Source organism: Saccopteryx leptura, chromosome 3 (assembly GCF_036850995.1).
Source record: "Saccopteryx leptura isolate mSacLep1 chromosome 3, mSacLep1_pri_phased_curated, whole genome shotgun sequence".
NCBI classification, from domain to species: Eukaryota; Metazoa; Chordata; class Mammalia; order Chiroptera; family Emballonuridae; genus Saccopteryx; species Saccopteryx leptura.
This window is the reverse complement of record NC_089505.1, coordinates 64,604,548-64,632,222: the sequence shown is the minus strand read 5'-3', so window position 1 is coordinate 64,632,222 and position 27,675 is coordinate 64,604,548. Positions and strand designations below refer to the sequence as shown.

At 50.2% G+C, this 27,675-nt stretch overlaps 1 protein-coding gene across 2 annotated transcripts; it reads right to left on the bottom strand.

Annotated features, from left to right (window-relative positions):
• Nucleotides 1-116: 116 nt before the first annotated feature.
• On the bottom strand, nucleotides 117-27,675 carry HIF3A (hypoxia inducible factor 3 subunit alpha). Of its 2 annotated transcripts, none has more exons than XM_066373812.1 (15): nucleotides 27,636-27,675; nucleotides 22,551-22,741; nucleotides 21,350-21,495; nucleotides 19,392-19,476; nucleotides 18,975-19,087; nucleotides 18,272-18,480; nucleotides 16,483-16,589; nucleotides 16,140-16,287; nucleotides 13,209-13,327; nucleotides 11,956-12,146; nucleotides 10,902-11,006; nucleotides 8,726-8,994; nucleotides 7,652-7,769; nucleotides 5,045-5,126; nucleotides 117-296 (listed from the first exon to the last, which is right to left on the bottom strand). In XM_066373812.1, the coding sequence occupies exons 1-15, from the start codon at nucleotides 27,659-27,661 to the stop codon at nucleotides 229-231; spliced, it is 1,977 nt and encodes a 658-aa protein (XP_066229909.1). In that variant the 5' UTR covers nucleotides 27,662-27,675; the 3' UTR covers nucleotides 117-228. The 2 variants fall into 2 exon arrangements, with proteins under 2 accessions (XP_066229909.1, XP_066229908.1); XM_066373811.1 differs by having other exon boundaries at nucleotides 124-2,829.

The window sequence follows — 27,675 nt, the reverse complement described above, 5'->3', positions numbered from 1 at the left end:
GCTACATACATACATATAGAATGACAAAGTGACATGGACACCTGTCACCCAGTACACCCACATCTCCTGAAGCAACTCCACAGATGAGTCAACACACAGAGTTATGGTGCCTACCAAGGCGAGGTCTTTATGGTAGTATAGAGATTAGTGGATTTCAGAGCCAGCATGGCTGGTCAAGTCCCTTCCCATCCCCCAGCCTGGCACAGTTCTCTTTATTGAGGGCTCAGGTCACCCCCAGCAGGAGGGAGGTGTGCAACCCTTTTCCCCCCATAGCACCAATCTGGACAGGCAATTCCCTGAAAAATAAAAAAAGAACAGTGAAAAGTGCCTTTCAGAAAGGGGGTGACTTGGACTGAGAGAGGAAGGCCGTTTCCTGTGGGAGACCAAGAGTAGCACCATCGTAGAAAGGGAGCTGGGGACATATGGGTGGTGGCGGAGAACTGAAGAGTCTTAGCCTCTCTCCCCGCCTCGTGATATGTCAATAGGGCTGTGCATCTGCCTGTGCGGCTTGGGGAGTCTGGATTGTGAACCTCCAAGGGGATGAGAGAGCCCCAGGTTCCCCAGATAACTGGGGTAGATAAAGTAAAGGAGAGTGCATATCTGGAAGGCCGAGGTGGGGACTGGAGGGGGTCCTAGGAACACAAATGCTAGGGATATGAGATTGAGAATGGAGAGGTTTGAGCATGGAGTCCATGAGCAGAGAAACTCAGATGACGGGGCTGGAATGGGAAGACTTAAGAAAGAGAGTAGGAATTGGGGCAAGGTGAGTGGAGTGGGAAGGCCAGAACAGAGGGAGGAGGTTGGAGTCTAGAATTATGGAGTCATGGTCGTGAGATTCAGAACCAGGGGAATCTATAGGGTGAGGTTTGGATTCTAGGATCAGAAGCATTTGGAAGCTGAGTTCCAGAACCAGAAGAACTTGGATCTGAAATCAGAGGCAGTTGGCATCTGTGAGGTCTAGAACCAGAAGTATTTACAGAGGAAGGACTAGAATTAGAAAAAGCCCAAAGACCAAGTTCTGGAGGGAAGTTCTGGAGGGATTTTGAAGTCATAAGATCTAGAATCAGGATTTGGGATTTGTAAGGTCTACAACCAGAGAAATTTATAAGGCAGAGTCTATAATCAGATGTTTGAAGGCTGAGTTCTAAACCCAGGGTAATTTGGAGTCATAAAATCTGGAGTGAGGGGGCATTAGAGACTAGGTCTAGGACAAAGGGAATTTATAGTATGAGGTCTGAAATCAGATACATTTGAGGCCAAGTTCTAGAACCAGAGAAAAGGGAGATAATCAGATCTAGAATTAGAGGGCCCTGAAAGTTGCCAAGTCTAGAGGTTGTGTGGTATGAAACCAGTGAATGGTGCAGATCATGAGGTCTAGAACAGAAAAGAATTGAAGCATGGTTTCCAGTTCTGGAGGTACTGGTTATAAGATCGAGACATAAAACTCATTTACTTCTTTTTGATGGGAAAAGCAAATCTTGAGTACAGAAAGTTAAAAGGAATGAGCTGGGAATCAAGAAATTTAGAAATTAGGAAGTCTGGGTTTAGAACCAAATGTGTTAGAGATTGGGAAGACTAGAGCCAATAGCTTGGGATTGTGGGTTCCAGAATCAAAGAAAACAATCAGTTGTAAGATCTAGAATCAGCTAAAATGGAAGAGTGTGACATATAGAAAAAGGGAGTTTACAGGGAGAGGTCTAGAACCATAGAAACTCAGAGTGAGTTCCAGAACCAGAGGATTCTGATGGTCAGAGGCTCTAGAGCCAGAGGGAGTTGGAGGTTGTGAGGCCTAGAACCAGACAACTTTGGCGACCATAAAGAATGAAAGTACAGTTGGAGGTTGTGAGATCCAGAGTGAGGAGAGATGAAGATCGTGAGATCTGGAATCAGAGGGGTTTGGAGGATGATGGGTCTACACCCGACCATGTTGGAGGTTGTGCAGTCTAGAAACAGAGAGGGTCTCAATTTGTGTGGTCTATAACCAGAAAGGTTAGAGGTTGTATCATCTGGAAGCAGTGGAAGTTGGAGGCTACACCTGGATTAGGAGATCCACAAATGAAGTCAGTGTCCAGGCGAGGCTGGGGCAGCAGGGGTCCAGAGTAGAGGGGCAGGCAGTTAGGCAGAGCTGGGTGGCTGCTTGGGAGGCTAGAGACTCAGTCAGAAGTCTGAGGGTGTGGGAGGAAGGCCTGGCTGAGGCTCCCTCCCCATTGACACCTCAGTGTGGGGGGTGAAGATTGGAGTCCCACATTCTTATGGACTCTGGGCAATTCATAGCAATTAAAAATATATCATGAAAACAACAACAACAACAAAAATAATAAATGAAATATAGATGGGAAGAAATGTGATTATGGTTATCAATATGTCCCAGAGCCTAAAAACACAGACCTGAACCCCAACCTCCCCCCAATTACCCAAGATAAAGCGAAGAGAATTGGAGAAAGGGATGAGGTAACCAGTATCAAGAACCCCAAGGGAAGTCCTGAGAGAAGGAGGAGGAGGGGGCCAGGGACCCCCTCCTGGAGGTCACTGAGCTGAGACCACCCCAAAGAGCCCCCAGATGGGGGAGGGGCAGAGGGGTGAGGACTGAGGTGGGCCCGAGGTGGGCAGGGACCACTAAGAGGAGGGGAGCCCCTCTCCTGGTTCCCCCACCCGGGGTGTTGGCGGCCAGCTTGGAGTGTGGTTGAGGTCCTTTCTGGGAAGGAGCAGGGAGACGGGAAGAGGGGCTGGTTCAGTCAGCCTGGGCCAAGCTCGTCACTGGCTGGAAGTGGCTCTTGGGTTGGGTGGTGTCCTCATCGGGGTAGAGACAGAGCAGTGAAGGGCCCAGGCCTGTGGGGGAAGATAGAAGGTAAACCAGTGGGGAATTATCACCCCAACTTGTCTGCCTTTCTTGATGGTTAAAAGCGGGTGATGAAGCAGGTACACCTGCATTCAAACAGCAGTGAAATCTAGGGCAAGTTCTGCTGTCTGAACTTCAGGTGTTCGGGATGTTCAGGACAGTAGGTAAGAAGCCTGGAATCAGACTCTGCGTGAGTTTGAATCTAGGCTTCGCTATTTACAGGCTGTGTGACCTAGGACAGGTGAATTTACTTCTCTGTGCCTAGCTTACCTCATCTGTAAAATGAGCTAAATACAGTGCTTCTCTCCCAGGACTGTTGTGAGGAGTAAATGGGTGAATCCATGTAACAATAACTAGTGCTGTTGCTACCTGGAAGGCAGAGATACTTATATCTGCCTCATTTATTGAGCACCTACTGTGTGACAGGCACTGGGGACACAGCCGTGAACAAGACAGATGAAACTCCATGACCTTGTGGGGCTGGCATTCCAGTTAGGGGAGTCAATTAGGTCATGTACATAAATTTAGCACAGAGCTTGGCAGAATATTAGATAAATGTTATCTCTTCATTTACAAATATATACTGAGGATCTGCTCTGTGCCCAGCCACTGGCCAGCCTCCTCCCCCACAGCAGAGTACAGCAGTGACCAAGACAGGCCCGGCCCTCACACCCACAGGGAGAAGACAGCCAATAATCAAATAACTGCGTAAACCCGTATGTAAATGTGGTCTGTGATGAGTGTTATGAGTCCTGAGCTTAGGAAATTAGGGAAGGCTTCATGGAAGGAGTAATATTTGATAAGAGATCTAAAGGATGCAGTCATTAGGCAAAGAATAAATGGAAAAGCATTTTAGGTACATGGGTCAGCATATGCAAAGGCCTTGAGGCAGCCTCCTCAAGTAAGATGATTTCAAAGTCATTGCCATGCCCTACTGAGGCCCTGTGAAATCTGCCATACACCTCTCGCCCCTCCTCTCTCTGCTTCAGCCACACTGGCGTTATTTTTCCTCAAATAGAACAGATATGCTCCCTACACCCCAGGACATTTGTATTCACATTTCCCTCCACCTGGAGTGCTCTTCCCTCAGAAATTGTCATGATGCACCCCTTACCTCCTTCAGGTCTTTGCTCAAATGTCACCTTCTCAAGAAGACCATGCCTAATCATACTTCTAATTGGAATCGCCCCGCCCCAGAGCTCCATGTGCCTTTGTAGGAATATTTCTCTAGGGGCAATCTTCGCTTTACTCTTTCCTGCCTTTGTTTCTTTGTTCTCAACCATCTCCCTCACTAGAAAGTCAGCTCTGCAAGGGCAGGGATTTCTGTGTGTTTTGTTCACAGTTGTGTCTCCAGCCCCTAGGGCACTGTCTGGCTTTTACTGTGTGTTCTCTATATATTTGTTACATGTACAAAGGACAGAATGACTCAGAAGACAGCGACAGTGGCTGACACAGAGGCTGTGAAGCCGAGAGTGGTCTGAGATGAGGCTGCCGTCAGACCCCAGAGGTTGAGTCCAAGGTGAAGTCTCTCCCTGAAGAGCACTGGGGAGCCATGGGAGAATTTCAAGAAGAGGCAGGCCAGGGTCAGATTTGTGCTTTGGAAAGCTCCCGCTGACTGATGCCTGGAGGTTTTAGATGGAACTATGGCTATTGACAGTCGGACTGGGAAATGGTGATAAAGGTTAACAGACAGAGCAGCCCGTCTCGCACTCTGCGGAGAATTGTGGTAGCAGCATGCCACAAGGTGGGCATTTCTTGAGTGTTTACTATAATACCAGTCTATGCTCAGTTCTTCCTGTGCGATGCCTTTACAGGTCCTCAAACATCTCCATCAGGCAGGAATTATTACAACAGGTTCTGATTGACTGGGGTGGGGGGAGAGTGAGGCTTCAGAAGCGAAAACTATTTCCCAAAGCTACACAGCTGCTAATGACCAGGGTGTGACTCTGGAGAGCTAGGCCCGCGGCTGGGCCCAGCTTCCATGCCAAGGGGTAGCTCTGCCAGCCCCAGCCTCCCTCAGGGTCTCTCTTTTGCCCCCACAGTGCCCCTGAGAGGAGGGAAGGGCTGCACATTTCCACCAAGATTGCATGTGGGCACTGACAGCCTCCCCCCGCCTTCAGGATTGCCCCAGCCCTCTCTCAGCCATCGGTCACCTTCCAGAGGACAGGGAGCCCAGGGCCTCTGAATACCCAGGCTGCTACTCACCCAGCGGCTCATTCAGTTCCAGAAGGTGGGTGCTGGGATTCTGCTGGCTTGCTGGGGCTGGTCCTCCTGTCAGAAGGAAACTCTGCAGGGCAGAGACAAGGCCACCACCACCATCACCATCATCATCATAACCATCATCACCATCACCATCATCATCATTGCCGAGGAGGCAGGATGGTGCAGTGGTTAAGGGCACTGTGGGTTCAGTGACTGCTTATCAGCTGTGTGACTTCAGGTGAGTCGCTGGCCCAGACACTCCGCATGTCTCTCTAGGGCCTCGTTCTTCCTTCCTCTCTGCCCCAGCAGGCTGTGTGTGTGGACTCCATCAGTGCTCATCCTGGTTCTGCGTGTCCCTCTTGGGTTCACAGAATGGGAGATGCCAACAGGTGGGAGGAGGGAGAAGGGGGGTGTTTGATCTTTTAGCTGCTGGGTTGTCGTGGGTTGGCTGTGTCCCTCCACGGAAGGTTTCGGCTCTTAGGAGGTAGACCTTCCTTTCTCCGAGATCCAATGACCATCCCCTGCCCTGTGCCTTCAGGCTAGGGATGAGGCCAGCTTCCCACATTGTGTGCCCCGGGACACTGCACCAACCTTTGTTGATCCCTGCGTGCTGCCCACACCTTTGCCAACAATCCTGTTATTAAATGCTCAACACACCATTTGGGCATGCTGTTTCCTGCCCTAACTCTGATTGATACCGTTGCCTAAACTCTCAGGTGTAAATGTGGAGGATGATGGTGATGATGATGGTTATTTCAAGAATGGTCATGAAGGCCCTGGTGGTTTGGCTCAGTGCTAGAGCATTGGCCGGGCGTGTGAATGTCCTGGGTTCGATTCCCGGGCACACAGGAGAAGTGCTCATCTGCTTCTCCACCCCTCCCCCTCTCGCTTTCTCTCTCTCTCTCTCCTCCTCTCCTCCTGCAGCCATGGCTCAATTGGAGCAAGTTGGCCCAGGTGCTGAGGAGGGTTCCATGGCCTCCGCCTCAAATGCTGAAAAATGGCTCCTGTTGCAATGGATCAAGGGCCCCTGATGGACAGAGCATCGCCCCCTAGTGGGCTTGTTAGGTGGATCCTGGATCCTGGATCCCGTTCAGGGTACATGTAGGGAGTCAGTCTCTGCCTCCCCTCCTCTCACTAAAAAAAAAAGAATGGTCATGGAGATTGAATAATTTGATCATGCAAGAAATTAGTGCAGTCAGTGTCTGGCACATGGTAGGCACTTATAAATATAAGCTATGGATATTATCAATCACACCCCTCATGTTCAAACAGCCATGTTGGGTGAGGAGCCAGAGAAGTCTTCTATGGGCAGTACGGAACCATGGAAGGTCCTGGAGGGAGATCCTGTGGAAGCCACACAGTCTAGGCTGGCTTTTAAAAAGGGTGTCTGATTGTTACTGTGCAGGACTGACAGCTGCACAAGTCAGGAGGTAGGGAGGCTGTGGGGAAAGGGATGCTGCTATAGTCTGGTTTGTTTTTATGCCCTCACTTGTCTACAGCCAGCTGTGGGCCATCAAAGGGCCTGATTTCACTTGCTTCTCATGTACTCCTATGGGATGTAACTTTTCAGATGAGGAAACTGAGGCTCAGAGTGGTGACATCACCTGTCCAAGGTCTCAGTTACTAGGTGGCCAACCTGGGACTTGAACCCAAGTCAGTCTGACTCTAGTGTCTGTACTCTTAATGCTACACTAATCATACAAGGCCAAGACCTGTTCTAGGTTTGGAAGGGGGGCCACGGGAGCAGAGAAGATTCCTACAGATACTAACCCTTATCGTTCTCCCCTTCCCCTGCCTAATTTTATTTTTAGCACTTACTACCAACATACATAAATTTGCAAAGCCCTTTCATAACCTACAGTGTGTCTGTAAAGTCATGGTGCACTTTTGACCAGTCACAGGAAAGCAACAAAAGACGATAGAAATGTGAAATCTGCACCAAATAAAAGGAAAACCCTCCCAGTTTCTGTAGGATGATGTGGCAGCATGTACGCATGCGCAGATGATAATGTAACACCGTGTATACAGCGGAGCAGCCCACGGCCATGCCAGTCGAGATGTGGACGGTACAGAGGAAAGTTCAGTGTGTTCTGTGGCTCGCTAAATTCGAATCCGTGACCAAAGTGCAACGTGAATATTGGCGCGTTTTTAACGAAGTGCCACCACATAGGAATAACATTACTCGGTGGGATAAGCAGTTGAAGGAAACCAGCAGTTTGGTGGAGAAACCCCGTTCTGGTAGGCCATCAGTCAGTGACGAGTCTGTAGAGGCTATATGGGATAGCTACCTAAGGAGCCCTAAAAAATCTGTGCGTGAGCCCACATCGAACTGCACTGAATAGGTATGAAACTGGGAGAGCTTTCCTTTTATTTGGTGCAGATTTCACATTTTGTTGCTTTCCTGTGACCGGTCAAAAGTGCACCATGACTTTACAGACACACTGTATTACCTGAGCTAGAATATCAAGGTCCTAGCTTCAGCTGGGTTACTGACCTTTCATTTGACTGTCAGCCAGCCCCTGTCCCCCCTGGTTTTCCCATCCACAGAACAATAAGCTTAAGCCTGCTGGGTTCTGAGGGCCAGAGAACTCCACAAATCTTCACACATACCAGGCTGAGGGGAGGCAGTAGGAAGTTTTCAGGTACTGGGCTGGGGGACCGTTTGGGGGGTCTCACTCCCAGCAGCTCCACTCCCTCAGCCTCGTCCTCTGAGCTGTGGGCCAGGGACCTAGAGGGAAACAGTCAAGAATCTCAGAACACAGCAAATGTGGGCAGGTGTGGGTACCAGTGTGTGTAAATGATGAACATTCATTTACTCCCCCAAGCACTTACTTATACATTCACCAACCCACCCACCCATCCACCAATTTATCTTCCCATTAATTTATTCAATGACCCATCATCCACCCACCCATACAAACCCCATTCATTTATCCTTCCATTCGTTCACGTATCTATCCATCTATCCACTCACCCACTTGCCATCCATCCATCATCTATCCACCCCTCCACCTACTATATTCATTAATTTCTTCCCTTCCTCATTTGACAAGTCGTTATTAGCGCGCCCACTGTATACGTAGCTCCAAGATGGGGGCCTTGGGGAATACTGAAATGTATGCATAAGAGCCTCATAAGGATAGTAAAGAGACCACTGTGGAAACTAAGTGGGCACGTGCCCACAACTGGGAGAGAAAAGATGTAGGGTATTAGGAATCTAACATCCTTAAAAGAGGGACACAGACCCTCTGAAATTATATGCAAAATGTGTGTCTATGTGTGTGTAAATTTTGGGGGGGAAAGTCATGGCTTTCAACAGAGTCTCAAAGGTATTGAGAAACTTAGTTCTAGATAGTTTCTCTGACATTGTGACAATGTCCTCAACTATGACAAAAACTGTCACTAGGCCTGATATAAATATATTCCAAAGGAGGGGGCCCTGGTTGACTGGTGGGATTTGGATGAACAGTGAGAAATAGTGAAGGACACTCCGGAAGGAAGGCACAGCCTAGGCAAAGACAGAGAGGTTGGAAAAACATGCCATGTGTGGGGGACACTGAGGGTCCAGCCAGAGCAGAGGTCAGTGTAGGAGGAACGATGAGGCGGTTCAGGAGGGAGGAGGCAAGACAGGGGTCAGGGACCCTCTCTCTATACCCTTGATATCCTCCCTCTACGGTGGCTCACCTCTTCCGAGCCCCAGCCATGGAGGGGGCTGAGGGGTCCCCTTTGGATGGGTTAGAGCAGCTCAGCCTGGGGTCACTGCCCCAGCGGGGCAGCAGGGAGGGCTCAGAGGTTGGAGGTGACCGGCCGTGGAAGCTCCGAGCACGGGGTCGGGGCGCAGCCGCCGGAGGTCTGTGGTAGGCCTTGGGTAGGTGCTCGCTGGAGTTGAGCTGGAAGTCATCATCCATGGAGATGTAGGGGGCCAGCATCTCCAAATCCAGGGCATCGACGTCCTGTGGAGGGCAGGAGGGAGTTAAGAGCATGAACCTTGGCCTTGGGTGGGCCTGGGCTAGAGTCCCAGCTCCACCACTGCTGAGATGTGTGCCTGAGTTCTGAGCTTCATTTTTATCATATGTAAAATGGGTATGAGAATTCTGTGATAATCAGTTGCCAATCTGGCCCCCAAGGATCCTATTCCCTTAGTGCTCACACCCTAGTGCAGTCCCCTACTACAGTGACTAGGGCTGCCCGAGGAACAATAGGATAGTGACGAGGTGATGCTGTGTGACTTCCAGCATTAGGTTGTAAAGACAACATGGCTTTGTTTTTGTTGCGCTCTCTCCCAGATCACTTGCTCTGGGAAAAACCACATCGTGAGCTGCCCCCTTGGCAAGAAATACACGTCGTGCTAACAGCTAAGTGCGTGATCTTGGAAGTGGGTTCTCTAGTCCCAATCAAGCCTTCAGATGACAACACCCTGGATGACATCTTGACTACAACTTCATGAGACCTGGCACTAAAGCCACCCAGCTAAGTGGCTCCCAGACCCCTGAGCCTCAGAAATTATGGGAAGTAATACTTGATTGCTGTTTTAACCTTCTAAATCTTAGAGTAATTTGTTATCCAGAAATAGATGACAAATAAGGTTTTGGTATCAAGAGTGGGGTGCTGCTGTAACAAAAGCCCACTGCCCAGAGAGCCTGGCAGAGAAAGCCTAGATTACCCTGAAGAAAGAATTAGTCAAAATCTAAACCGAGAGGAGCCTGCCAGTGAGGGCTCAAAGGGAAGTGAGGAACATGGTATTGGAAAACATAGAAAAGGAGAATTTTTTTTTTTTTTAAATGAGAGGAGGGGAGATAAACAGACTGTCGCATGTGCCTTGACCAGGATCTACCCAGCAACCCCCGTCTGGGGCCGATGCTCTAGTCAACTGAGCCACTGGCTGCAACAGAGGAAGAGAAGGGGGAGCGGGAGGGGGAGAGAAGCAGATAGTTGCTTCTCTTGTGTGCCCTGACCTAGGAGTCCAGTCCGGGATGTCCACACACCAGGCTGACGCTCTACCCACTGAGCAAACTGGCCAGGGCAGGGGAATTTTGATTTGTGGTAGCTAAAAGTTTAGCAACACTGCCACCTGCAGTTGTGTGGAAAGCAGAAAATGTGACTAGTGAACTGGGTGATCTAGCTAAGGAGATTTCTAGCCAGGCTGTTAAAGGGGCTGCGTAATCTCTTCTAGCTACTTGGAGTAAAAGGCAAGAGGAGAGAAACGCTAAAGGAAAAAATGTTAAACATGAAGGAGCTGGGGCTTGAAAGTCTTGAGAATTCTCAATTTCCCTGTGTACTGAAGAGTTAACTTTGCCCCCAAAGAGATTTGGCTGTTGTCCTGGCTCCTGGGAGGTAACATCTAACCCACTGGAATTTCCTGGGTGATAGCTGTGTCTTTGCTGTTCATGGTGGGCTAACAAGATGATTCAGGATGAGGGCTGGCTACACTGAATGGTCAACCATGTGATTAGAAGGTTGGGGCTTTGGGCCATGTGAAGTCAGCCTGACCTCCAAAGAAACTGTATCTTGGGGGGAGGAAGAGATGGTGATCAGGTTAACTACATGGATAATAACTCACTCAGTCATGCAACATTATTCATTCATCATCTATCCAATGAACCAATGATCTATCTATCTAACTACCCATCCAAACATCACACCTATCCATCCATCCATCCATCCATCCATCCATCCATCCATCCATCCATTCACCTATCCACCCACCCAAATACTTGTATAACATCACCCTTCTACCTATCCACCATCATCCCCTAATGAATACAATGTTCCATCCATCTATCCATCTACTCATTCCCTTTAACCATCCCACTACCTTTTCCTAAAGCCCACATATGTCAGCTCCCATGCTAGCCCTTACCTGAGCTAGATCTAAGTCTGTCTCCACTGCCTCAAGGTCTTTCCCAGACACCGAGACTTTGTGTGCATTCTCCATGTCCATAAGTAGCTCATCTGGGAGATCAGCCTGTGAGGAGACAAAGTAGAGACTTAAGGAAATCGTGAGCCTGGGAGAGGTCAAAGTTAGCCAGTCTAGACATTTAAGCTCAAGGGTAGAAGTGAGGGTCAAATGGCAAACAGCTGGACACCAGGGAGGTCAAATAGCAAATGCAAATGAGCTCTAAACCTGGGTGTTCAACGTGCCTAGGTATAGATCAATAGGAAAGATAGCAAAGGTTTGAAAGGCCAGAGCCCGAGGCCAAGACATCCACACCCTCTGGGATTAAAGGTCTTGGTGTTTGGGGGAAAACCATGTACAGTCCAGCTATCCCAGGGCTAAAGAGTGAAGTCAAAGGTCACAGCTTAGTTTTCTGGTGAAGAAAAGATTTTTTGGTGGGGGGCATAGGTTTGGGATGAGGAAAGTCAACATTGGATAATATGGACTGCTGAGTCAAAGGTCAGACTACTTGGACTCTTATGTTAAAATAATAACTGCTATGGTCTATTGAGTACCTATTATTATAGGTGTCCGGCTCCTACTGAAGTCTTCCCATGAATTTCATTGAACCCTCGCAGTAACCAATGAGGTGGCTATTTGCTCTTATACTCACTTTACAGGTTAAGAGACTGGGGCCCCACTTTTCCAGGGTAACACAGCTGGTAAATGGCAGACTCAGGATTTGGATGTAGATTTGAATAATTTAAGACATCAGACATTCTTGACTCTTTGAGATCAAAGTTCAGAGACCCTAGGTGCTTGGTCATAAGCCAGGATGAGGTCACTCAGGCCAATCTCAACATCCCAGGTTTTGGTCCAGATAACAGTTGAACAATCTGGAATCTAGGTCTTAAAAGAACCCAGGCCACAACCTTCCCACTATACAGATGGAGAAACTGAGGCCCAGAGAACAGCAAGATCCAAGCCAGAGGACAAAGCAGCCTGAATCCTGAGGGTTCAAGTGTGAGGAACTGCTTACCGGAAGGGGGCTCTGGGGGTGCCGTGCAGGTGGGGGTGCGCTGGGGGTGGCGGCTACTGAAGTCCCATCTAGGATAGGTGCCAGGAGGCGACGGAGATCAGGGCTACAGAAACGGCGGGGGTCAGCAGCCAGGGTGGCCTCGCTCAGGGAAGGGGGGTGTAGGAAGGCCAGGATCCGGGGACCAGAGGTGTCTGCAGGACACATTGAGACGGGGAGGCACAGGATGGTCAAGGACACATTGAGATGGGGAGGCTAAGGGACAGAGCCCTCTACACCAACCCCAGGGAGCAGAGTTGATGTCTTCAACAAGCAGTCAGGGAGGACACCATTCACAGTGCTGGGGAGCTGGGTCCTGGGGGAGCCCTGCCGAGCCAGGTGCTAGCCCTTTGGTTGTCAGATTATGGCAAGTCCATGGAGGGTACTATGGGAGGGCATGACGTAGGGTGGTGTGGGGGGCACACAGTAGGCTTGAGACACTAGCAATTGTCCAGTGGTGGCAAAATATTTTAATATTTCAAATTGACATGGTTGGACCAGGGCACATGACTGACCCAATTCTGCAGCGGCACAGAACAGCACTCAGCCATTAGGCTCTGGGGGCTCGAATGTTAGGAGAAAAGACTGGCCCAGGGCCCTCAAGGAGGTCCTAAAGTCCCTGCAGGTCAAGATGTGGCCTGAGCCAGTTCTGAGCCAAAAGAGGAAAGGATACCGTTGACCCCACACCACACCCAGGAGCATGGACTGCCAGCAGCAGCTTGGAAAAGATGAGGCCCTGAAGAACAAACAGGGAGGGAAGCTCGTCCAGGATTGGGGGGACATGGGTGGGTGGGGAGAAGGAAGAGGCAGAAAGGAGCTGGACTTGAGAAGGTCAGTATTATTGGAGGGCAAAGAGCAGTGTGGCAGCAGGAGGGAACAAACTGAAGAGTGGGGGTAATAGGGAGCCACAGCAGGATTCAGAGCAGAGAGCAACCAGACTGAAGCAATCATCCCTGGGACGCAGGAGAAGAGGGAGGACAGAAGAAAGGAGAGCATTCCGGGCAAAGAAAACTGCATGTGCAAAGGCCCTGAGGCATAAAAGAGTCTGGCACATTCCAAAGGGCACCAAGGAAGCTGGTGTGGTTGAGTGAGTAAGAAAAGCAAAGAGGCAGGAGGCAGGAGGCAGGTCCCAGAGGGTGAGCCATGTTAAGGCACTTGGGCTTTCTCCTAGGCATCCTGGGGGCACAACTCCTCCCGGCCCCAGCCCTGCCCCATACCAAGGCTGTCCCCAGGATTAGGGGTGTCCTTCTGAGAGGGGGTGGCCCGCTGAACGGGTCTGCGAGAGTGTTGCTCCGTTTGCTCCAGGGACAGCACCATTCCAGTGTCTTCCACCCGGCTGGGGTACAGGGCAGAAAGGGGAGTGGGAGTCAGGGAGGGTCCTCGGCCCCAGCCCAGGCAGCCCCCTCACATGACGTCCTGGCATAGGAGGCAATCCCATCCAGGGGCAGGAGGGCATCGTGCTGAAAATAATTTGCCACATTTACTTGTTCCTTTTAAGGATTTAATTTTTCTTGAATGCTTTTTATTATAATAGTATCTAAAAGAAAGTTAAGTGTGTCTTCCCAAGCTCCTTCTGTGGAAGGAAAGGCAGAAAAAAGAGTTGGCATTTGGTATAGTTTGGGGAGAAAGGGGATACTGAGGGAACTGAGGGGCAGAAAGGGGGGAGGTTAAAAGATATAAAAACTAAATATTCTTTTTATAGATGTTCACTCATGGACATATTCATAAAATGTATTAATGAAGAATATATATTTAACATTCTTATATTACCAAATATGAAGAATTCATAGAGATATATTTTAACGAATAAGACTTTATTTTTGAAGATTCTATTCATAGACATTCAAGGGAATGGATTTATAAATACATCCTTCTTACGTCCCCCGTGCCTCCCATCCCCGCAGTCTCTAGCTATAGAGACAATCCAAATGTTCCCTGAGCAGACTGGCTTTTGGAGAATTGGTCTGGGGCTGAGGACCAGACCAGACCTTATTTGAATATCATTTGCATAATGCTCATGAAGACAAAATGTGGGTGGTCCTTTGGCCAGCTCTTAGAGATGCTGTGATCCTTTCCCACCCTTACCAAACCCCTTCTGGGCTGGAAACATCCCAATTTAGGCTGGACCAAAGCCTCCCCATTCCCTTTGAAAAACACAGGCATACACAGTACACATGCACACACACTAGGTACACACAAGCACAAATGGCAACACTCACATACACACATGGATATACATGGACAGATAAGTGTGCATGTTCCATATACTCGAGCTGGCATGTGGACTTCACTCATTCATTCATCCCACAATCATTTCCTAGACAATCAGTACTGCTTAGTAGTTAAGAGCAAGGGCTCTGCAGCTATTGCAGCCTGGGTTCAAATCCCAGCTCTGCCACTTAGGCACTGTGTGACCTCGAGTATGTAGCTGAACCTCTCTGGGCCTCGTTTTCCTCCTCTGTAAAGAGGGAATAATAGTGGTACCTCCTCTGCAGGTTGCTATGAGGCTTAAATGAGTTACTATATGTAAAGAGGAGCAGGTGGACTCTACAATGTATAAGCACCTGAATATACACCGATAGCTCTCACAGCTGTGCCCTATACACTATGTACACAGCAGTAAGAATGATTAAGCCATACGTTCCTCAATTCACCAGCACTGAGTAAATCCCTATCATTCCTCACCAATTTTCTGCCAGTAAAACTGAAATATCCAGTTCTGCTCTTTGCATAGAGTGCAAAAACTTGAAATCCCAGGGCCTCGCCATAAAAGGCAACTCTTCATAATGAATAAAAGGCATTTCCAGAAGAGGTGGGGGTAGGTCCCCTCTCTTTCACTGTCTATAAGTTATTCAAAGATTCTGATTTGAAAAGGGGTTGAAGTGAGAACATTCAAAAGACAATCAGGTTGTTTTCCTGTGCAACATAAAGATGTGTGTGAAGACTCCTGTTACCAACTTCTATTTCCTGATAGAATATCTCCTAGATCAAAAAACCTTGGAAAATTCCTAAGACTTCAGAAATGGTGTCATGTCCTAGAAGTAATCTTCAAAGAAAAGCTGTTATTTTCTCTGTCTTATGTGATAATTTGTTGTCTTTGTCAACCTGTTGTTATGGTGGAAAACTTCTAAGATACACAAGAGGTAGGGGTGGAGCCTATGGTTCACCATTACACTTCCATTAGAATGGCTAAAGTTAAAACCAAACAAGACAAAAAGAAACGAGACAAAACACTGTCAGGGATACATCTGGAACCCTCAAACATCGCTGATGGGAATGCAAAATGGTAAAGTGGATCCACTTTGGAAAAAGAGTTGGGTAGTTTCTTATGGAGTTAAGTACACACTGACCATATGATCCATTCATTCCACTCCTAAGTGTTTACCAAAGAGAAATGAAAACATATGGTTTCACAAAGTTCTCTATGAGAATGTTTACAGTAGCTTTTTCATAATTACCCAGTTAGGACACAGCCCAAATGTCCTCCCACTGGTGAGTGGATAAACAAACTGGGTCTCACTCAGATCCAAACCACAGCATTAAAAAGGAACTAGTCACACATACCACAACATAAATTTTAAATATTATGCTAAGTCAAAGAAACCAGACTCAAAAGGCTACATATTGTAGAATTCCAGGTACATGACATTTTAGAAAAGGCCAAGTTCCAGGGTCAGAGAACAGATCAGTGGTTGCTAGGGACTGGGGGCGGGGTGGGTTTCACTATGAGAAAATTTTTGGGGGTGGTAAAACTATTCTATAGCTTGATTGTGGTAATGGTTATACAATTCCATGCCTTTGCCCAAACTCATAGAACCATACACCAAAAAGAATAAATTTTCTAAATGTAAATTACACTTGGATTTTTAAAAAAAAGCAAAACAAGTCCCCATGAATCTGCTAGATTCCTTATTTTGACTTGAATATAGTCTTTTTAATTTAACAGCATACACACTGATGACATTCATATGCATATGCAGACCTACGTGTGTTCAGTTACACATGTTCCACATACATGTATGTGTGTATACTCACACGTGTGCACAACATACATCCACACTTGTGCACGCACACATACACACACACCCCTGTCCACACACATGCAGACCAGACCCAGGTATGTAGTCACCCCACCTCCTCCCGCTTACCTGATCAGGAAATGGACGCAGACGATACTCTCAGACTGGGGGCCCCGGCCCCCTGACACCACTGTGGCCTGAGTCTGGGTCCACAGGTAGCCACCACTCCGCGCCAGGAAGCGATACCGCCCCGTTACTGCCTGTCCCTTGCTCAGCACTGGGGAGGGGGACGGGGAGGGCTCAGGGCCACAGAAGGGGCAACTGGGGAGGGAAGTCTCTGGGGGCAGGAGTTAGGTATGAAAGGACCGGGGAAGATCGGGTTCCTTGGGGATCAAGGAGCAGGGAGCTAGCTGGTTTGGCTGGGGCCACGCAGCACAGGCTCAGGCCCAGGGAAATGGAACGGAACACATACGGGTGTGGATGCTCTGGCCGACTGCATCCGAATCCAGTGCGTGGATGTACTCATAAGCAGAACAGCCAATCAGATCATCAGGGCTGTAGCCGGCGACTTCAGCAATCCTGGGGTGGGGTACAGTGGAGCCTGGTCAGTTCAACTGGCTGAGGTGGAGGGTGGGTGGAGGGAAGGGGAAGGGAGCCCCAGCTAGCAAGATAGACAGAAACAGGGTTGTAACAGAGAGAAAGGGAGAGAGTAAGAAATAGTAGAAAAAGAGGAGTGTGGTAGGCTGAATAATGATCCTCCAAAATGTCCTGTCCTAATTCCTGAACCTGTGAATATATGAGTTTACACAAAAAAAGGGACTTCGCAGGTGTAATTAAGTTAAGGGGCTGGAGATGAGGAGATTATCCTGGATTATTTGGTTGGACCCAATGTAGTCCCAGGGGTTCTTATAAGAGGGAGGCAGGAGATCAGAGTGAGGACAGGAGATGTGATGGTGGAGGAAGAGGTTAAAGTGATGTGCTTTAAAGATGGAGAAAGGGGCCACAAGCCAAGGAATGCAGGCAGTCTTTAAAAGTTGCAAAAGCAAGAAACAAATTTTTTCCTGGAGACTACAGTAGAAACATGCCCTTGATGTTAGTCTCATGAATGAGACTCATTTCAGACTTCTCACCTTCAGAACTCTGAGATACGGAATATGTGTCGTTTGGAGACACTGTGTGCATGGTAATGTTACAGAAGCCACAAGAAACTAATACAAGGAAAGAAAGAGGGTGGAAATGGGAAGAGTGAAGAGAAGAGAAGGGGGAAAAAGAAGGCAAAAGAAAGATGAGAGAGGAAGAGAAGAGGAGAAAGAAAACCACAAAAGGAAAGATCAGAAAGAATGAATAGAAATAAAAATAATGATAATAAGGATTTTATTTTTTATTTTATTTTATTTTTTTAGAGATACAGAGAGAGTTAGAGAGAGGGATAGATAGGGACAGACAGACAGGAATGAAGAAAGATGAGAAGCATCATCATTTTTCGTTGTGACACCTCAGTTGTTCATTGATTGCTTTCTCATATGTGCCTTGACCGTGGGCCTTTAGCAGACCGAGCAACCCTTCGCTCAAGCCAGCGACCCTGGGTCCAAGCTAGCGAGCTTTGCCCAAACCAGATAAGCCCGTTCCCAAGCTGGCCACCTCGAGGTCTCAAACCTGGATCCTCCTCATCCCAGTCTGATGCTCTATCCACTGCACCACCGCCTAACCAGGATTTTAAAAATATATGCTTCTATAGTGCTTTGTACTAGGCAACTCACTGAGTGCTCAGAACAACTGCTCACAGTAAGTTCTGTTATTCTGTATGACTGGTGAGGAGAATGTGGCACAGAGAGGTGAAATCATTTGGCTAAGGACACACAGCCAGGATTTAAACCTAAGCAGTCTGAACCTACAGTGGCCATTCCTAAGGGCAACTCCAAGGTGAGGGAAAGAGGGAAGATGCAGAAAAATGAAGGAAGGAAGGAAGAAAATGAAGAGCAGAGGGATGAGAGGGAGAGAGGAAAAGAGAAAGAGTAAGAATTAATAACGACAGTTTGTTGAGTGCTTACTGCCTGTTGGGTGTGGTACTAACTTTGTCACATAAATTGACCGAGTTTAGGAAAGCAACAGGACAGGGAGGGAGAAACTATGAGGAAGACTCAAAGAGAGAGAGGCAGAGAGAGAATCAATGATAAAAAGACCCACAAAAAGCTCAGAAAACTTGGGCAGAAAGAAAGAGGAGGAGTTGGGTGCCGGGTGAGCATGTGGGCAGCACCCACCTTTCATCGCAGTAGGTGAACTTCATGTCCAGGCTGTGGCGGCTGAGGAAGGCCCCCCGGCCCAGTGGGGGCTCCAGGCTGCCCGGGTGGGGGATGGCTTCACAGATGAGTACCAAGCATTGCAGGGGGGGCTCTAAGTTGGGGCTCCCGGTGGGGGGAGTCTGTGCAGGGGGCCTGTAGACCCTCATGTGTCCAGAGCAGTGTAGCACCTGGTGGGGGAGGGGGGAGGTGTGATGCACAAGGACCTGGGGAAGCCATGGGGCTGGGAGGTATGTCTCTGTGGGGCCTACAGGGAGCTGAGAAGGAGAAGTCCCCTGAGGACTGCAGGGACCCAGCTCAGAGAGCTCTGAGGACCCCCAGCTTCCAACCTCACAGAGACCTGACCTAAGGAGGTTCTGAATATCTCCAGATTTTAAGACTCATTAAGGCCTGAGGACCCAGATATAAACCCCACGGGGACTCTAGGCCCAGGAGGCTGGGATTCCCCCTAAACCTACAGAGATCTGGATGAAGAAAGGATACAAGGACCCCCAGACCTCCAATTCCACAGACACCCAACCTCCTAGATTCCCGAAGGACCCACCCTGAGAGAGTCCCAACAGGGTCCCCTGCCTAGAGGACCCTTGGACTCCAACCCACTGCAAGAATTTTTGGGCTCAGGTGCAGCCCCAGCAGGCTCCCCTTTGGGCCAGGCCCTGCCCACCTTCCAGGTGGCCGCCTTGAGGTTGAGGGTGCGCCCGCGGCTGGTGAGGGTGCTCTTCATGCGCAAGGAGAAGCACCGCTCTGTGGGGGCCTCCGGCTTTTTTCTGGACAGGCCTAGGTGGGTCATGGGGAGGTAGGGGGAGAAGTGGGTTACCGGGGCAGCTTTGGATAGGGTCTAGTTCCCTCCAGCATCCTGGTTACTAAAATCCCTCCAGCCTCATCCCTTAAACTGGGACCTGAACCCTGAGAGGGTTTCCCACGGGGTTGGTACGCTCCTCCAGACCCTAGCAGGGCCACATCCTCCTCTTCCCATTTTCTCCAGTCCAGTCCAGTGTTCCAGAGGAAGAGGGGATAGGCTGAGGGCAGGGCACAGCCTCGGTTTCTGTAAGTTGGGGACAGAGGCCTCCAGGAAACTCACTCTGCCGGGGAGTCAGGGCATCCTGAAGTTCCTCTTGGTCACAGGGATGGATGAAATCAAAGATACTGTGTCCAATGAGCTCAAGCTGCAAGAGAGGGAAGCAGGGGGTGTCTTGGAGGGAATATTTTATTAAGGCCTGGCCCACCTCCTCCTTCCCAGCTCCATCAACCTAGCCTTAATTCAGGAGCCAGGGTTGTGTCACCAGTCTCCTCATTCATTTATTCATTCATTCACTCACTCATTCATTTTCTTTCTCCAGCATACTACTATTTGGCAGGCCTTTGTCTCGATGTTATGGGCACAGCAGTGACCACAGACACAAAGTCCCTTCCACTCAGTTTACAGGCTAGTGAGGGAAGATGACCAATAAACAAAACAAAACAAAACCTATTTATAAAATAATATAATAGCCTGACCAGGCGTGGCGCAGTGAATAGAGCATCGATCTGGGATGCGGAGGACCCAGATTCGAGACCCCAAGGTCGCCAGCTTGAGCGCGGGCTCATCTAGTTTGAGCAAAGCTCAGCAGCTTGGACCCAAGGTCGCTGGCTTGAGCAAGGGGTTACTCAGTCTGCTGAAGGCCCGCGGTCAAGGCACATATGAGAAAGCAATCAATGAACAACTAAGGTGTTGCAACATAAAATAATATAATAATAAATATGAAGAAAACTAGAGCAGGGTAAAGTGATGAAATGAAGGGCTGCCATTTTAGAGGCTATAGTCAGAGACAGCTTCTTTGAGGAGGTGACATTTGAACAAATTACTGAAGAAAGCTAGTGAGGTGGTCTTGTGGCTCTCTGGAGTGTTTTGGGAAGCAGAACAACAAGTGCAAAGGCCCTGAGGTGAGACACCTCCCCCATTCAAATCTCACCTGTTTGGCAAGTCAAAGACCCAAATCCTTTTTTCAATTCAGGCAATGAGCTGAATTGCTCAGGTGCTGGCAGGAGGAGACACAGAGGAAAGGGGACCCCAGAAGCTCCCAGTCCAGTGGTAATGATGAACGGGGGAAGGACAGGTTCTACCTCCTCTGACAGCTCCTCTTGTTGCTGGATTCAGATTCTGACTCTGCTACTTTCTAGCTCAGGACATTCACCTTTCTAAGCCCAAGAGCTCAAACTGAAGGACAACTTGGTACCCGGAGTGGGGTCACAAGGCAGGGAAAAGGAACAGATGCCAGCTGGGAGCCCATTTATATGAACTAGGAAAAATAATGGCAACTCTCTCGTGGGACTTGCTATAAGGATTAGCTGAAATTAGCTCTGTCCCCCAAGTGTCTTTTGTTTGTTTTTCCATCCTCAGTGCCTGTTCCTCCTCTCCCACCCGAGGCACTGCATCCACTCTGATGATCTTGCAGCCTCTAGTCTACTCGCTCCAATTCTATCTCTGTGCAGCACTTAGAGGGATCTTTCTAAAATGTAAATCTGTTTCGATCTCTCTAACACAATTTCTCTTCTGCTTAAAATCCTTCCATGGCTCCCCAGTGCCCTGGAGATCAACCTTCTAATCTGCCTCTAATTCTCTAGTCCTTGATGGCTGCTCTATACTTTTTTTTCTCTCACCTTCTCCCATGGTACTCAGCACCTAATTGGGATAAATGTCTTTATTTTCCCAAAATGCTCTGTTCCCTTAGTTATCTACATTGCTAGTCATTGCTGGTCCCATCTGTTCTCCATACCTTTTGACTGGCTAAGTCCTTCAGGCTTCAGCTCAAATGCCATCCCCTCCTGGGAACCCTGGTTTCCCCCCAGGTTGGGTCAGGTGCCCACCCTTCCCTGGCTTGCACACCTCATAGGCCGCCTCATCCCTGCCCTGAGCATTCTGAATCTCCCTGTCCAGTGACATGTCTGTCTCCTTCTGTACTGTGAACCCTGTAAAGGCAGGGCTAAGGTGGTCCTGGTCACCTCTGTGTCCCAGCATCACCTGTATGGACCAGACACAGAGCAGGCAGTTTTTCTCACCTGACTGAGGCCCAGGTGTTTGCTGACATTCTCCGACAGGTAAGCCATGTCTCCCTCGGCGGTAAGCACCATGACGAAACCCTCTAGGGCCTTCAGGTAGCAGGCATCCAGTTGTTCTCCCCCTGTTCCCACCTGGTTCCACTCCCCTGGTGTCCAGGCCAGGGTGGGTGAGGCATCTCTAGTTAGCCGTAGGCTCCACTGGCTAGCTCCCCTCTGCCCTTCCTCACTCAGAGGAAATTATAGGAACCCCCCAGGTGAGGAGGACACATTCCAGTGGCTTGGAATCCCACGGAAGAAGGCAGAGCCACCAAGAATGGAATTCTTGGGGAGTGGGGCCCCCCAGGGAGACAGAATTCTAAGGAGATGGAATTGCCAGTGGTCAAAATTCTAAGGGGCCAAGGCTTAGGGGGAGCCGGAATTCTAAAGGGGCCAAGCCTCCCAGTGGTTCTGAATTCTTGGGGCAGGACCTTCCAGATGGACAGAATTCTAAAGGTGACAGATTCTAAAGTGGCAGAGCCTCCCAGAGAAGTAACTTTTTCTGGTCTGGGAAGTTTCACGGGCAGAACCCAAGGGAGGATACTCCTCGTTCCATACAATACAATCTTTTCAAGGGTCCTCGGATTCCAAGCGCACGCGCTCTCTCTCTCTCTCTCTCTCTCTCTCTCTTTCTTTCTCTGTGTGAAAGACTCCTGAAGAGTGGAATTCTAACTGGGTGGGAATTCAAAGGGATGGCTACTTAATGGGACAAGAAATAGAACTAGGGAGTTGAGGAGGGGAAGGGGGACTTTCTCAAGAAATTAAAAATTGGGCTGAGTAAGCCTCCCAGGGATATATTTATTACAAGGGGACGAGACCTAGCCGAGAAGGCCTCCTGGGGGACCAAATCCTGAGGGTTGAGGCGTTTTAGGGAGTTAGCCAGCCTCCTATCCCAAGTTCTAAGGAGGCAAGGCTTCCCAAGGGTGTATTCCAAGAGGAGGGGCCTCACAAGTGATAGACGTCTAAGGGGGCAGGCTCCGAAGGCCCAGAACTGGCGGGGCCGCACTGGGGAGGTGGATTCCACGGCAGCTGTGACTCGACAGGGAAGACGTCAGGGGGCGGGGCCTTGTCGGGACAAGGCTTCCCGGAGGAGGGGCCTCCCTGGGGTGTGGCTTGCCGAGGGCGGGACCTCGCCAAGGTGGGAATTCCCAGGGGCGGGGCTCACCTGCGGCGCAGAGGCGGTGCATGCGCAGGTAGCTGATGGTGAGGCGCATGATGGAGGCCTTGTCCAGGTGTGCGCTGACCCCGCGCGAGAAGGGCAGCGTGTGCGCCAGCTGGTACAGCACCTCGGTCTCCTGGCTGCGCCGGCTGCGAGCCGCATCCCGGGACTTCTCCTTGCGCAGCTCGGTGCTCGACCTGCGGGCATGGGAAGCGTTCACTGGCGGCCCCTCGGGAAGGGAAAGAGGTAGACTGGACAAGCACGTGGGACGCTGCCACGTGGGGCTCGGACTTGCTGTGTGGCCCGAAGGAGTTTCCGGAGCAGTCTGGGCCTGGAGGGGTTACACTCTGGAGCTGCTTCTAGCTTCGGGTTTTATCTGTCCCTGCGCCAAACCATGCTGCCCTCCTGTGCCTCACAGGGCCACTCTGTGCCCTCCCTGACTTAACTGCTTTTTATTCCCTGCCTTGGGACATCTGGGGGACAGAGGGGCCTCCTGCTGGGAGGGGGCTGGCTGAACTGGCCCACAGCCAGGGAAGGGAAGGAGGATGAAGAAGATGCCTGCAGTCTTCCAACCCCTGCCCTACAGCCTCCCAGAATCCCCTCCACTGACCTTCCCCCACCTCAGCAAAGCTGAGTCCTCAGAATCTTGGAGCACAGATCTCAAAGTTCAAGGACCCACCAACAGGGGCCCCGCAGGGTGACACAGCAAACCAACCGCCCAGGGTTCTGTCCAATCAACAGCTAAACACTCACCCCTGCCCTTTAATGTACTTCAAATGCCTGAACTCTGTGAGGTGTGCTGGGTGTAGAAGGATGAGTTAGTTATCTTTGTGTCAGAAATATATGCCACTTACTCAGCATTTATTATGTTAGTCTCTATGCCATGTGTGTAACATACATTAACCCACTTAGAGTCAGACAGCCCTTGAAGGAAAGTAATGATCCCCACTGAACAGATGAGGAAACTGAGGCACAGAATGAGGCAGACTTTGCCTAGAAGGAGAAAAGCCAGGGTTTGAAAACTTCTATTTTCTCTGTCTCTCTGGCTCTGGGTCTATGTCTAGGTTTTAGTGCTTTTTTCTGTTTCTACCACTGTCTTAAAAGTCAAACTCCAGGTCTGTCTGAATCATAACTATAGTTTTTTAAAAACAATTATACAGTATATTACAGATAGCATATATAATCTTATCTATATTTATAATATTGATAAAACCATTGATAATAAGCAGCTATAACTTGCTAAGCACTTATGTGTCTGGCACTGTACTAAGGACTCTGCCTGTGTGTACTTATTCAATCCTAGGGGAATTCTAGGCAGGAAACAGTTTAAATCTCCATTTCACAGTAGGGGAACTGAGGATCTAAAAAGGGAAGTCCTTTACTCAAGATGTCACAAAGCCAGTAACTGGCAGAGTTGGAATTTGAACTCAGGCAGTGAGGTTCTAAAGATTTCATGCTCCTAACTCCCTCCTTGTGACCCACCCCAGGGAAGCAAGACTCTTAAGTGTGTGTGTGTGTGGGGGGGTATACCTTCCTAGAAACCAGAGGGCCTTCTGGAGGAGGCCTCAACCTCCCTCCCAGGAAGATCTGCAGCGCCACCCACAGACAGGACGGAGAGGGGGAAGGAGACTGTCCTGTCTGGCTGTAGAGGGAGAAGACTCTTCAGGCTGGGTGGAGGGTGGAAGAGCTAGCGATCGCCCCCATTCCTTCCCTCCTGGCTGGCTGGGGGGCGGAGGCAGGGGCCTCCAGTCCTGCTCTGCCCAGAGGACATTCCGTCCTGTCCTGTTCTGGTTCTGTTCCAGCCCTGTTTGTCATCCTGCCCAGAGGGAGGGGGTGGGTGGGCCTCACTGGAGGTCTGAGCAGAGGGAACAGAGAGTGGGAACAGAACAGGGGGTGGGGCCGGCCCCCACCTTCCAGGCAGCTGGGCTCTGTAATCTTCTCTGTGGCAGACCTCTCCCTCCATAGAAGGAGCCAGCTGGTGGCTGCGGCAGACCCCCCCTCAGCTCCCAGCCTGTGCTCTGACAGGAAATGTGGGCCTCTCACAGGCTCCACAAACCCCTGAGTCTCTGGCCTTTCCTATTAAACAGAGTGGGGGCTAGTTCCTCCGGTTCAGGAGTCCAGTCTTGACTCCATTACTAATTTGCTGTGTGACTTTGGACAAGTCACATAGCCTCCCTGAGCATAGTAATAACACTTACCTCACAGGGTTGTTTTAAAGATTAAATGAGCTAATATATATCAAGGGCTTAGAAGAGGACTGGCAATTGGACTTTTACTCAAGCGCTTTGGGAAGAAGACTAAATAATAGTGATAGTAATGATAGCGTTGGTGTATTGAACACTCATGGAGCTAGAGACCCCCGTTAGATCCTTTCAATAACCCTGAGAAGCAGGCAAAGCGATCTCCCTCCCTGTTACAGTGGCACCATGGGCCCAGGGAGCCCAACTGCTGATCCGAGACCCTCCACCAATGCCCTCGTGTTCAAGGCGTCTCAGTATGACCATGGAGCTACTAGTATTTTCCCTATTTTTCTGAAAAGGAAGCAGGTCCAAGGAGGTGATGGAACTTGCCTGAGGCCACACAGCTTTTAGCAGCAGCGCCAAGTTAAACACTAGGTCTGTCTATTTCCAGCCAGAGCTCTGTCTGAGTTGAACATGGTTTATTGCATACCAATGGAGTGTCCTTCTCCCAAAGATCTGTTACCTCACTGCTCTTCAACTTGATGTGGTATGGGGGAGGGGAGGCATGGCTGCTATTTTTCCAGGATATGAAACTGAGGCTCAGAGAGATAGTCACTGGCACAAGGCCACACAGCCAGGAAGTGGGTGAACTGGGATTTGATCCCCTGACTTTAGGGAACTGTGCTCTTAAGTGCCATGCATTGGCAGGTGTGCCCAGCCAAGGGATCCCTATCCTGCCCTTCCTTTGCCCAGTGGCCTCGATCCCTTCCCCTTGTCCCACCCCAGCTGCCTCTGGATTCCCCCAGATGGACAGTCTCCCCCCAGCTGGCCCCGTGCCCAGCCCTGGTCCAGCCTCCTGGCACTCTGCCCAGCTCGGGACGTGCAGCTGGAACCTTGCCACCCTTCCTCTGTTCCAGCAGAGAACAGGGGGTGGGGCCAGGGCCTGGAGGCCCCAGGGTGAGGCCTGAAAATGGGGACTGGAGCGTGGACCCCCCCAAAAAACCAGGAGAGGGAGAAGTGTATTTCTTCCCTGTCCTGAAGAACTGGCCAACCATGAGCAAAGGCCCAGAGAAAGTGGGGTGACCCTGGATCACATTCAGGGCTGCTCCTGAGCCTCTCTTTTGACCCCAAGCTGGGTATTGGGGTTTTGCAAAAAGTGTAGAGGATTTCGGGGGGCTTTGGCTGTATCTAGGAAGGAACCCTCTTTGGACTCCCAGAGGTGGCCTGAGAGGCCCAAGTCAGGGTTTGGATTTGAGGAAGGGATTTGGGGTGTGGGCCCCGAGGAGTTTCCCTGCTTCCCTGACATGCTCATTCCCAAGGATATGGTAATCCAGTAGGGTGCCCATACCAAAAGTTCTATCTTCTTTGGGAACCCTCTAACCTGGGTTCCTGAAGGTGATAGGACTTTTGAGGCAGTGTGCCTATCAGGAACTTCCCGAGAATGTCTGTGATCGGGGTGGGATGGCAGTAAGCCCAGGCTGGAAGAAAGGAAGGGGTGAGATGGTATGGGGGCCCCACTCACCATCGCCCAGGCCACCTTTGGACCAAGTGCCATCCTAGGAGTGCAGGAGGGGATGGAGTGTGGCTGGGATCCGGGTGCGAGTTATGAGTGGGTGGTGTGTGGCCCTGGGATGACACCACAGGAAAGGGCTTGCCTTGGGTGGGAAGGGAGAGCACTTCTGTTTAGCCAAGAGGGGCTCCTGCCCAGCCAGGAGGGGGCGCCGGGAGGGGTTGGGCCAGGGCTGGCTCAGAGGGGATGGGATGGAGTTCCCTGGTGGGCCCAGAGCCAGAAACTGGAATAGATTGGGGGGGGGGGGCGAGATGGCTTGAGGAGGTGTGAAAAACATGGGTGTGGACGGATCCAATCAGACCTGGGAAGCCAGAAAGGAGGGAAGGGGCAAAGCTTCCTGGATGCCTCAGATTGGACAGGGGATGCCAAGGGCCTAGGACACTTTCCGGGGTCCCCATGCAAACATATCCAGATAAGACCCGTGGCAGCGGACCCAGAGCACAGGTTCCCGATGGCTCCAGCATATCTGCACCTACTGAGAGCTGAACACAGGAATCTCCCTCTGCCCAGGGTGGCCCAGCTGGGCATTGCTCCTGTCATGGCTTGCACTGAGTTAGGCACAGCACCCTCCTTTGGGTTTCCCTTCAAAAGGCTTGGTGCCCCTGCCCCAATAGTCACAGAGACTGGGTGGGGTGGAGGAGGGACATAAGGCCCTAAACTTTGGCAAGTGGTCAGGCTGTTTTCCTGTTATTGAAGGGGGTGACTTTACCTTTCACAATGATAGAAAAGGGCCCCTGGGGAGAGTCCCAGGTAACATCTGAAAGGTGACTGCCTCTGCATATTTCTAGGGATCCCAAGTTTGGGAAACTGTGTCAGGGATGGTCCAATTAAAGGATATCTCTTTTACCTTGAACTTAGGAGCTGACCGCCTGTTCCAAGAGACTCTATATCTGGGAAGGCTCGATTTGGGTGTATCCCATATCCCTTGGGATCTCGGGGTCTGGCGGCAAAGAACAACCTCAACCTTGGAGGTTCAGAGGCCAGAGGGTCCATACGGAGGGAGAACGCGCCCCCCCAGAAGCCCAGGAACCGCTCAAACGTAACACTCTCAATTCCATGGGGACCCGGAGTTTCACCCCCAACCAGGAGTGCAAGCGAATGCGGAGCAGCAAGAAATCGGGGATCACGACTCTGAAGTCGCTCCTGGCAAGATAGGCGGGGCAGCTGGGGAAATCCCCCAACCCCTGCAACCACCTAGGGTAGAGGGTGCGGCAGAGACGTGCCTCCAGCCGCCCGTCTCGGGGCGTCTTTAGCTTGCACTCACACTTCCCCACCCGGGTCAAGGGTCCCTAGAAGGAGAGACCCCCAATTTTCATCATTCCTGCCCTTGAACCCCAGTACCTTGCGCGCTGCAGTCCCAGCGCCATGGCTTGCGCGTCGC